The sequence below is a fragment of the Dendropsophus ebraccatus genome, chromosome 1 (genome assembly GCF_027789765.1).
Source record: "Dendropsophus ebraccatus isolate aDenEbr1 chromosome 1, aDenEbr1.pat, whole genome shotgun sequence".
NCBI classification, from domain to species: domain Eukaryota; kingdom Metazoa; phylum Chordata; class Amphibia; order Anura; family Hylidae; genus Dendropsophus; species Dendropsophus ebraccatus.
The window spans coordinates 216138663-216151346 of record NC_091454.1 but is presented as its reverse complement, the minus strand read 5'-3'; the positions used below and the strand labels follow the sequence as shown (position 1 = coordinate 216151346).

Sequence of the window (12684 nt, the reverse complement as noted above, 5' to 3'; positions counted from 1 at the left end):
GCTCCCTGTGTACTCACTGTATATACTGACAGCAGCTCCCTGTGTACCCCATAGAGCTAATATCAGACTCGCCTCCTCCAGGCTGTGCTGTCCTGCTCTGTGGTGTTTTGGTCTGTAAGATTGCTGACATGGAGGAGCATGTGACCATGCCCCGCCCCCCAGTGTCCACCACTGGGCCTGTATGTGTCTAAGAGGACACAGGGGGGCGGGACCTGGTCACATGCTCCTCTATGTCAGCCATTTTATGGACTGAAACAAAACAGAGCAGGGCACCCCGGCCTGGTGAAGGGGAGTCTGATTTTAGCTCTATGAGGTACACAGGGAGCTGCTGTCAGTATATACAGTGAGTACACAGGGAGCTGCTGTCAGTATATACAGTAAATACACAGGGAGCTGCTGCCAGTATATACAGTGAGTACACAGGGAGCTGCTGTCAGTATATACAGTGAGTATACTTACTAATACTTTGTACTGACCTATATTACTATAAAGTGGCCAACCCCTTTAAGTTTCACTGTAAGGGTATGTTTACACTGAAGAATAGGCGAAGAATTGAAGAGGAAAGTCTTCTGCATGGGATTCGAGTCGAATTGACACGGAATTCGAACGGAAAGTGGAAAGTCAAAGCCAAAATGACTCCTCTAGTGAAATCTGCGCATAAATTCCGCCATGTGAACAACAGAGCGGAAATCCCATTGAACACAATGGGACATTGCTCCATACCTATTTTACAAACAGCTTGAAATTCCTCAGTGTGAACATACCCTAAGAATTTCACCAAGAATGATCACAGAAGGGATTTTTGTTTCAGACAATGCATCTTAGCTTGATGAGTGCCCCCACAATGAGATAGTAACAAGGTATCGTGGTTCTGATATCCACAACTTTGGCTATTCACTGTAGGTCCCTTTGGCTATTTATCAACCAAAGAAAAAATTGCAGAACTAATATGTGAATAAAACATATTTCTTTATTTAAATCAATAATAAATTACATAATTACAACCATGAGTTACACAGAAGTACAAAACTGGAGAGGGGAATAGATGTCAGTGGGGTATATGTGACTAAGGACAAATGATAAATAAACAGTATAAGGCTATGTTCACACTGTTTACGAATCCGTACTCCGTTCTTACGCCGCCGTACATGTGCGGCTGAAACTACAGGCATGCGAAAAATCGACATGCGGCCGGATGCGTACGCACTGCGAACATACGCCCGTAGTACAGTTCTGCTTCCCTAGCTTGTTTCGAAGCGATCTGAGGCAGGTCATTTACTTGGAAATCTTCGCCCAGCCCAATAAAACTCACAGAACCTTTTGGATCAAAAAATCAAGTTCAATTTGACCGAAATAAGTACTTCGTACAGGACCGCATGAAAATCCACGGCCGTGAGTTCGAACATTTCCCTCCTCAAACAATGGTCTTGTTCATTTTTCCCGACGGCGTATACAATGCGATCGTAAGTTCATACGTAGTGTGAACTGTGCGGCCGTATATCGTATACTTTCAAGCGAACGCATCAACCTCAAAACTAAGTGCGTATATTCGCGGTTCGCACTACGAGCGGAAATATACGTAGTGTGAACCTAGCCTAAAGGGGAACACCCTGTGTAAGGCACAGCTATATATATAGATTAGATGACCTCCTGTATGTGCAGGGCCAACACACAGGGCAAACACAAGTGTGTATAGTGGAACAAAGTAAACCCACTAATCTGCCCAGCAAACAATAAGTACAAGCCCAAATTATAGACAGAAGGAGTGAGAAATAAAATAGCACCAGCTACCACACTGACATCTTACCACTCTCCAGCACAGACAGCCCAACGTACGTTTCTCACCCTTCATCATTGGCTATTTACTGGAGGTCTCTATTAGTGTTGAGCGGACAGGCTGAACTGTTCCCGTTTGGCAACGTTCTTCAAACCCAAACATTCAGCACTTGACTCCCAGCAGCGGCAGAGGTTGAATGCAGCCCAACGGAGTCCTGGATAACATGGAGTCAACCTATGGAACAGTTCGGAATCTCCGCTCACCACTAAATAAGCCCAGTCATTGGTCATTTTAGCTAAACATTTTAACTAAATTGCAAAGGTCACCTTAGCTTAACTGCAAATTAACGTCGCTGCAGCCTGTACCCGATGCTGCAGCAACATAAATTTATGAAATGGGATGACGTCAGGTCCCAGCTGTCAGTGATAGCCGGGGGCCCACAGCAACTGTCATTACTGGAGCCGCGTTCCGGTGCTGATAGTTAACGCTATAGATACTGCGGTTGGCACGACCGCAACATCTATAGGGCTCCAGATAGAGAATTCTCCCTGTACAGAGGGAAAACTCTCTGTCTGGTAACCATTGGGCCTCTGGAATGTGATCACAGAGCCCCAATGGTAGCCATGGACACTGGAGGCTACGGAGGCCGGCGGGGAAGGAAGGGAGGTAAGGCTGGCGCGAGGGTGTGAGCTCTAACCCCTCCCGTCTCTCCCCTGCCACTGTTACTGGCTTCTAACAGTGGCAGGGGACAGAGGAGAGGGGGCAGAGCTAGGGACTTCAGCTTATAGGATTATTATGATCCCATAAGCTGAAGTCCTAAAACGACATGGGCATTAAAGGCATCAATGATCCATGGTCTTGAAAGGGTTACATTTTTATATTTTTTTATAAAGTAGAAGTAAATAAAATGTTCAGTAGAACTAGCCCTGATGCAAACACAAATCACAATAATCCATAGTGTACCAAAAAGGAGACAACTCATGTCAATCCATAGTTTTAAAGTGCAATAATGCGGCAAATATAAACCTGTGCAAATACGATGGGGGGATTTATCAAAGGGTGTAAAATATGCACTGCCCACAGCAGCCAATCACAGCTCAGCTTTCAGCCACGTCCTAGATTAAGCTTCTGTTCTCTGATATTGATGTTTTGTTTCTCCCCTTCCTCAATAGATAATGAATAAAGGCAGGATAATAAAAGTGGGGACCCAGGCGAAAGGGAGGTACCAGGCTCTTGTCGCTATGTCACTGCCAATAACAGAAGAATTTCTCCCATCTTTCCGCATTCTGGCATACTATACCGTGACATCCGGAGCAGGCCGGGAAATTGTGGCCGACTCTATATGGGTTGGTGTGGCAGACACCTGCATGGGGACGGTAAGGAAATTACCTGCAGACATATCCAGAATTGTAATTGATTATGAAGCTTTGGCTGGACACCGTGCCTCTAGATAAATCCAAGAGCATCTGAGACGGCAAGTTGTATACAGATTTACAGAAGAACTCGAGCAGTACGGAGCAGAATTAAATGAGCGAGGAGCAGAGATTCTGTGCATTTGTTTTAGCTAAGGATGGGGGCCTCCAGATTTGAACTTCCACTTATCAAAGCTTCTGACATGTAGCTATATCACCCAGCTTTAGACTGGCTCCACAATGCTTTTGCTGTGGCCCGGGGTGCTGATACTGATTTTGGGGCCTGCTGATGGGTTCTGGTGTTTTGGAGGCTAATTGTCACAGTGGCCAGGAGTGGTAATGTGGCGACTTGCCCCTAGGAGGCAGTATGACCGGTCATTTGCCAGATGGTTAGGCGTGACCCCACTCTTGTGGTGGCTGGTCAAGGCACAGCTCAGCCGGGTATTATATTGTTGTGACGCCAGTGCCGGCTGTTTTGGGGGTCCCATTGGGTTTTCCACCTTAAACTAACTTGTCCCCTATCCAAAGGACAAGTAAGAAATCGTGGGGAGTATGACTTCTATACCCCCCCCAGCAATCTTCAGATCGCCCCCTCCCTTCCCCCTCCGGTTTTTATTATGCCGCAGGTACAGCATATGATTCATTCATTCTCCATAATTCATTCGCCGTCAGAGAGAGCCAAGTACAGCACTCTGCTCTTTCTGGCAGCTCCATAGAGAATGAATGGATCACATACCGTACCAGCGGCATAATAAAAGCCGGGGGGGGGGGGGGCATCTGTAGATCTCCAGGGGAGGGGGGGGTATGAAGGTCGGAGAGCCCTCAATCTCTCCTTTGGATAAGGGACAAGTTAGTTTAAGGTGGAAAACATCTTTATAGAGTCAGTGTCATTGAAATACCTTTTGACATGTCATCAGGCTGAGACCTGCTGTGATCAGGAGATATAGCCGGGGAGAGCGCGGCAGCTGTGCCATTCAATCCCTGGCCGTATCCCCTGATCTGACAATTCTGACTATGTAAGTCTATGAAGCTATGTTGTTGGAATTAGCGAGTGGCCGGGGAGTGGATCGCAGTTGACATGTAACTTATTGGGCTCCATCCATCATATGGGACACACGTCAGGGTAACCCCCCAGCTGACTGGGTTTGGTGATGGAATACAATATATTGACGATTGATTGTGTCACGTAGCTGAAGATAACAGGAGAAAAGGAAAGAGACAACCATGTTCAGCAACCTGGAGGCTCCATGAGGCTGAAGCTACAAGCAGATCATATGGCGGCTGTGGCACTGGTGGCCGTGGATAAAGGTCTTTATATGATCAATGATACACTGAAGATCTCCCAGAAAAAGGTGATCAACATTATTAATATCTTACCTGATGGATTCTGTACTCATAATGGGGGGAGATTTATCAAACATGATTCCACCATATTTTCCAAGGAATCTGATTGGTTGCTAGGGGCCAGCTCTACTTTACACCATGTTTTATAAATCTCCCCCAATATGTATGGACTATGAATCAGCTTCTTCTTGTTAAATTAACAATTGACAAATTAAGAAAAAAAATCACCCAAATTCTTATCTTAATATAAACTTAAAGATGTGCCCTGTGCCGTGGATCCACGTAGCCCTGATTCTACAGTGCTGAAGAAGGGCAAGGTCCAATAATACTATTAATAATAATGCTATTAGGATATTTATTGTAGATTGTAATTAATAAAATGTAACGTTTCGGACGGGAAGACCTTTATCAGACTCATCCCGGGTATATTCCCAGGTGTGTGCTGTTCCCGCATGGGACGCCCGCCCGGCGCGGCCTTAGGTGCCATGCGTTTCTCCTCAGGACCTAAAGAAAGTCTTTTCCCTCTACCAGATGATATACTAAAGCAGTGATTTTCAACCAGTGTGCCGCGGCACCTGGTCGGGTGTGCCGCGGGGAAAGTTCCCCAAACTATAGTGCCCCTGTGTATAATATGTACTGTTTTAGTGTCCTCTTGTGCCATTTTGGTTGGTGGTGTGCCCCGGGATTTTTTAAGTATAAAAAGTGTGCCGCGGCTCAAAAAAGGTTGAAAATCACTGTACTAAAGCATATGACGCTGACGTTCCAGCTATACCAACTTATGGACGCTCACCTCAAGCGAAAAGAATATACTTTTGATGACTCTGATGAAGGTCTTATCCACCGAAATGTTAATTTTGTTTCAAATCTGACACAGTGCTCTCTGCTGCCACCTTTGTCCATGTCAGGAACTGTCCAGAACAGGAGAATTTTTCTATGGGGATTTGCTACTGCTCTGGACAGTTCCTGACATGGACAGAGGTGGCAGCAGAGAGCACTGTGTCAGACTGGAAAGAATACGCCACTTCCTGCAGGACGTACAGCAGCTAAGTAATTAAAGGTGTGATTATTTTTTAATAGAAACAATTTCCTAATCTGTATAACTTTCTGACACTAGTTGATATATAAACAATTTCTTTTCTCCGGATGACCCCTTTAATGTAATTTCTCCTTTAAGGTCTGGGACTCAGTGGAAAAATACGACATTGGCTGCACACCCGGGAGCGGTGCCGACACACCAGGAGTGTTTTATGATGCCGGCCTTGCCCTGGAGACGAACTTCAAGATCACAACTCCTCAAAGATCAGGTGATCAATCGCAATAAACTAAAGCTGGCCCATACTTATTATATACAAGTCAGGCAATCTGGCAGATTCGGTAAAACCAGCCAACCATTTAGTATGTATGGCGGCCTCCTGACTTGCTGCAGATGGCAGATGCTGGAGGATAGAGTGATTGGGCATGTTGGATTACACATGCCTTATCCTTTTGTTCTCAGGGCAGTAACCACCGCTAGACTGTGGTAGCAGTTTCTATCATGTAGAGTATGCTTGGCCATGGTGAGGGTTCATGTATTTTTGGGTTCAGGAGAGATATTGTTCAGATGACAGATACAAATACATAGAATCATGGTGGCACAAAATGTAATGCACCTACATGATGGCGGTCATGCAAATAAACACTTAATCACATTGACCAATCAGACTTCAGATTACGGCCAGGGGCTCTAGGACCCCACTAGAATAAAGCCCTACCCCACCTCATGCTATTTATACCACTAGTATCTTCTTATATGGCTTCCCTACGCCCCAGGGCCTGGCAACGATTACTACCACTATATCCTCTGTAGCCATGCCCATGGATATGGCCAAATATTTTCCCCCAAAAAGTCCAATATAGCACATCCAAATCAGATCGCAAGTTTAATGACTTTTTAAAAAATCACTGGCTAAATAGTGGCCAACAATCATGAAATTTTGTGAAAATGTTTATGTTATGGCTGTTACCCTATGTTAAATGGCTAGCTTTGACTGGTTAGGCCATTTGACCTAAGAAGATATTTGAGGAACTTTGTGAAGCGAGAAAGTCTTTATGAAGACTGCCCATTTAGATTAAATCATACAGTATATGTTGACTATCTTCAGGTTGACCCCATAAAAGCCACCATTTTGCAATAACATTTTGTTGGTTGTCTCATAGAGGTTTTACTATATATATAACTTCAGGGTATACTAAGTATACTATAGATTTTATAGTAAGCACATTAGGGTACAGTGGTAGGACCTCTTGGTCATGAATGTCCGGGGACTACATAGGAGGTATAAATTTGCATCTGGTTAATATGGTGGTTTTAAATTTTCCATATATTTTTTTTTGCCACAGAGCCTTTATGTCATCCGAAACTGAAGCGTAGACGACGTTCCTCAGAAGGTAAAACTAGTACAATATATAGTCACTTGCTAATAGTCAATGTACTTCTGAGGACTCTTATGGTCATCCTGATTTGGTCACATGGGAGTAGAAATGGGATCGCTGGCAGAAGTGGGATCCCTGGGGCACTTTCTTACTGGTTATCAAGGAGGGTCCTTTATCCCCTGGGGCACTTTCCTAGTTGTCACATCATTTATATAGGAGGGTTGACCTGCTATAAAGTCCCTATTATATATATTGTCAGGTCAGTGCTCACTTGATCCTCGTTCCCTGCTCGCTGCCAGCTCTATAAATCTTTAGATCATCCAGGGAGCCCATAGAAGATGGCTGCGGTGTGCTGCCGCCGCTCCTATTGCACGGAGTTATGGCAGCAGATTGTTGCTATCCTAGTCATTAGTCGTTCAACATGTTTAAAGTCATTGAAAAGAACAATGCACGATGGCGGCTGATCGTTGCCTTTTATTAAACAAAGCGATGATTGGTCATAATTAGAGATGAGCGAACCGGGTTCGGGTTCGAGTCAATCCGAACCCGATCGTTCGGTATTTGGTTAGCGGTGGCTGCTGAAATTGGATAAAGCTCCAAGGTTGTCTGAAAAACATGGATACAGCCAATGACTATATCCATGTTTTCCACATAGCCTTAGGGCTTTATCCAACTTCAGCAGCCACCGCTAATCAAATGCCTAACGTTCGGGTTCGAATCGACTCGAGCATGCTCCAGGTTCGCTCATCTCTAGTCATAATGGCTGATAATCGGCCAAATACGGCTGATAATCGCTTTGTATAATAGGGCCTTAAGTTTTCATCCCCTGGGGCACACCCTGTGTGATGTGTCTCATTGATGGTAAATGGGGGGGCATGATGGGGGGGGCATGATGTTCCTCATGCAGTCACTCAGCCAAACACACATTTAGCAAACAGTAGAACAGCTCTTTACTTTATATAACTTGGTAGAAGAATTGCTTTGCAGGCTTTGGCGGAAATAGTCCCTTATTCATAGTAAAGCAGGGTGGATGTGAAGCGGTATTCCTCTCTACTGTATTGTGTGTGGGATATAACACAGACTCTCCTGTGGTCTCTAGTAGAAAAACAGACCAGTCTATGTGACAACAAAGTCACCTTCACGAGTGGGTTCCCAATGGGCAAAAATGTTGAGTAGTAAGGTAGTAGTACTACTGAAGGCTAAGTTGTTGTTGTTTCCTATCACAGGGACACATGAAAGACAATAGAGACAGACTTGCCGAAATGGAGAATTCAACAACATCTACAGGAGTTTCAATTTTCAAGGCTTTATTCCATGTTCAAATACCGAAGAATGCAACGTTTCAACCAGAACTGGTCTTAATCTAAAATGTTCAGGTCGAAACATTGCATTTTTTGAAAATTGGAACTCCTGTGGATGCTGTTGAATTCTCCATTTCTGCATACAACTTCAGGTAGTGGGTACTACTGTACCTCAGCGTGTATCCCATCTACAGTATATACACCAAGGTTCCTGTGGTGCTGCTGGACTCTCCATTTGTTTTAGTAGAAACAGACTTGTCAACAATTTCCAAAAAGTGGTTAACCGGTGAATTAGGGGTACTGTAGAAATGTGTGAAGGATATAGGTACGACAATTATTTGAAGAGATGTTCTACACAATTCATTAAACTTAAGGCTAGTATGAAGGCTGGTAGAAAAGGAGTCTATATTGGTGATATCTAGTGTCGGTGGTGGGGTGAACAAAAGACAAACAAGAGATATTTCTAAAGATAATGGCACATATTATATATGAAATGTTATCTGTACAAGAAAGCCTCACGGTGGAGGAGGGTGAGGGAGTTGGGTATATCCTCTTTAACCTGACACAGGGATAGAACGGTGCCGTCACGGGGAAACCGGTGCCGCGGTCTGTTTTTCATTTTACTGGCCGGTGCTCAAGCACTGGAGGTACGCCGGCCCGCCCCCCAGTGGGAGGGAATTCCCTCCCCTCTATGACGCTGCTCCATTGATTCTAACTGAGCCGCGTCATAGAGGGGAGGGAATTCCCTCCCACTGGGGGTGGGCCGGCCTACCTCCAGTGCTTGAGCACCGGCCGGTAACCGTGGATAGAACGGCGCCGTACACGGGAACAAAATCGCGGCACCGGCTTCTCTGTACAACCCATTTTGTATTTGAAAGTTTTTATTATTTTCTTTTTATCAGATTCTGATTATATTGAGGATGAAGATATAATAACCAGAACAGATTTTCCAGAGAGCTGGCTATGGAATATAGTGATGATGAATGAAAGACCAGATAACAGAGGGTGAGTATAATATACTCAAATAAGTTTGTGGTCAACATATTAAAACCCACAGGAAGCATGAAATCCTGACAGGATTTTGTTTGCTACCTGAAAAAAAAAAAATCTGCTCATTTCTTGTGCTGTGGTGATTTTTATCGGTACCATTTTGCCATTGATATGACTTTCTGGTTGCAATTTTTTTCTGGTCTGTGTAATAAATACAATGATCAGCCGATGACAACGATCATCGGCTGATCGTCGATATGGTTTTGAACCTATAATTGTCGGGCACTGACCGCCCATCGCTACGTGTAATACCGGTGCATGGCTGACGATATACATTACCTGTCCAGGCTGCAGGGCTCCTCTTGCGCTCTTCTCACCGGTTCCCGTGTGCTCCAGCTTCAGAGCGTCCTGTCTAAGCTGACAAGCCACTCAGCCAATCACTGCCCGGGACTGCCGTGGCCATTGATTGGCTGAGCGGCCTGTCAGCTGAGACAGGCCGCTCTGAAGCTGGAGCGCGTGGGACCGGGGAGAATACCGCAAGAAGAGACCTGCAGCCTGGACAGGTAATGTAAAAAAGTTAAGCAAGGGCTGCAAGGACATCGCTAACAATGTCCATGCAGCCCTTGTTAAACGATAATCGGGCCGTGTAATAGGTCCAGTAAACGAACATCGATCTAGCAGTTTACAGTTATTATCGAGCCCCCATTGGCCCGTGTAATAACACCCTTAGTCCTTGTCTGTCTGCCCTAATCACCTCTAAGCCTATGCCTGGTGCCTGCCATGGTTATATAGTTAGTGTGCCTATAAGCGCTTCCTACCCTGTGATTTGCTACCCTGACTTCTTGGTTCCCTGACTTTGGCTTGTATCCCTGACTATGTGTTTGCCTCCCGATTTGGTCTGTATTTTAGTCCTCTGTTTTTTTTTACTCTAGTTTGCCTTATGAAGCATAACACTGCTTACAATGTGTCTGGTCCTTCAGGATAAGTAGGAGATAGAAATTCTCAGAATTTAAGTAGAAATCAGTCATTATGATTAGTATAAATGATCCCCTTGTACCATATTGTCAGACATTTTGGAGTTTACCCTATTAATCTCTATTGCTTTTATTTTATTTTTTTACAGAATTTCCACGAAGATTCTTCCTGTTTTCTTAAAAGACTCAATCACCACATGGGAGGTTTTGGCTGTGAGTCTATCGGAAAGTAAAGGTAAGCTGCTTCTTCTTTTTCCCTTGAAGAGTCCATGTATCAGGTCCGTTGTTCATGGAGATGTAACAGGTGAACGTGTCATTTATCCGACTCTTCTGGGTCCTCAAGTGTTTGAGGAAAGTTTTAATCCTTTGGGCCATGAATTTTTTTTTTAACTCAACTTTATTAAAATTTTCACAAGAAACACAGGAGAATAAGTAATTTCTCCCAAGTACAGTGGTGCCTTGGATAACGAGCCTAATTCGTTCCGGGACCGCGCTTCATCCAAATCCACTCTCAATCCAAAGCAAATTTTCCAATAAAAAACAAGTACAGTATATGCAGAAAGTTGGTTCCACACCCCAAATATAATGATTTTTTTTAAAAAATTCTAAATAACAAGTAGAGTAGATGAAACAAACAATTTGAAACAGCTGAATATGTCATATTATAAGTTACTGTAGAGTATAGCAAGCAGCATGTGGTGTATAATGTATAGTAACTGTATAACCCTGATAACACAGCAGCTGGATATGTGATATATAAGTTACTGTCCAGTATAGCAGCATGTGGTGTATAATGTATAGTAACTGTATAACCCTGATAACACAGCAGCTGGATATGTGATATATAAGTTACTGTACAGTACAGCAATCAGCATGTGGTGTATAATGTATAGTAACTGTATAACCCTGATAACACAGCAGCTGGATATGTGATATATAAGTTACTGTACAGTACAGCAATCAGCATGTGGTGTATAATGTATAGTAACTGTATAACCCTGATAACACAGCAGCTGGATATGTGATATATAAGTTACTGTACAGTATAGCAGCATGTGGGGTATAATGTATAGTAACTGTATAACCCTGATAACACAGCAGCTGGATATGTGATATATAAGTTACTGTACAGTATAGCAATCAGCATGTGGTATATAATGTATAGTAACTGTATAACCCTGATAACACAGCAGCTGGATATGTGATATATAAGTTACTGTACAGTATAGCAAACAGCATGTGGGGTATAATGTATAGTAACTGTATAACCCTGATAACACAGCAGCTAGATATGTGATATATAAGTTACTGTACAGTATAGCAATCAGCATGTGGTATATAATGTATAGTAACTGTATAACCCTGATAACACAGCAGCTGGATATGTGATATATAAGCTACTGTACAGTATAGCAGCATGTGCAGTATAATGTATAGTAACTGCATAAACCTGATAACACAGCCGCAGGTTGTAGATACAGGATGGAGATGCAGAACCCCATAATGCAGTAGCGTAGTACAACAGGCTAAAATAGAGAAGCAGGGCTGCTGTCAGAGGTCTGTGTGGTCACATGACAGCAATGGGGAAGGGGGGGGATGTTCAGCATGGACCAATCAGGAAGTGACAATCACAGAGCTGTGCAGGAGGACAGTGACAGAAATTTCTCTATACAGCAGTGTGAGTGCAGGCTCATTTTAGTAGCAGTGTGTATAGCTGAGTGTGAGTGCAGGCACATTATAGCAGCAGTGTGTATAGCTGAGTGTGAGTGCAGGCACATTATAGCAGCAGTGTGTATAGCTGAGTGTGAGTGCAGGCACATTATTGCAGCAGTGTGTATAGCTGAGTGTGAGTGCAGGCACATTACAGCAGCAGTGTGTATAGCTGAGTGTAAGTGCAGGCACATTATAGCAGGAATAGAGAGGATGGGAAACACAAGGGCTGACAGAGACTGCAAGGAGCATGAAGCAATGAGCAGGACAGATGTGGGCACATACATGCAGCACTCTCTTTCCGGGTAGAGAGGGGTTACAGCTATGAAGAGATTACCTCCACAGTCCTCTCCCCTGATGTAAGCCCCAGCCTGAAGTGGATCTGCTATGATTTAGAAGGTGAGGGAGACTTCCTGGGTCAGAGTACAGGGCTGTAGACTCCGCTATGCAGACCATGCCCCTCCCCCAAATCCGCCCCAACCCAGTACAGGGATCTCTTGTACCAAAGCAATGCTCGTAAACCTAGTTACAATTTTTTAAAAATGTGAGCTTTTCTTGCAAAACGCTCTAAATCCAAGTTACTCTTACACCAAGGTACCACTGTATTGTAAAAATAGAAAGTGGACCGGCGCCGCTTCTGGTGTGATATGTCAGATAACTGAACGTGCTCATGCAGAGTAGCGAATGATCTCACTCACCTGGTGCAGTTGTGCAATATCATAGGCACAACTCTACAAAGCGCATGGATGAAGTACAGTGCAGCT

The 12684-nt window shown here is 44.1% G+C and overlaps 1 protein-coding gene across 1 annotated transcript in view; it reads left to right on the top strand.

Annotated features, from left to right (window-relative positions):
• Positions 1-12684, top strand: part of LOC138769631 (complement C3-like) — a 78506-nt gene that overhangs the window by 29428 nt on the left and 36394 nt on the right. Inside the window, exons 14-19 of the mRNA XM_069948230.1 lie at positions 2950-3153; positions 4380-4541; positions 5708-5837; positions 6913-6960; positions 9149-9251; positions 10360-10445. Coding sequence (XP_069804331.1) covers positions 2950-3153; positions 4380-4541; positions 5708-5837; positions 6913-6960; positions 9149-9251; positions 10360-10445 — 733 coding nt within the window. The remainder of the gene's footprint in view (positions 1-2949; positions 3154-4379; positions 4542-5707; positions 5838-6912; positions 6961-9148; positions 9252-10359; positions 10446-12684) is intronic.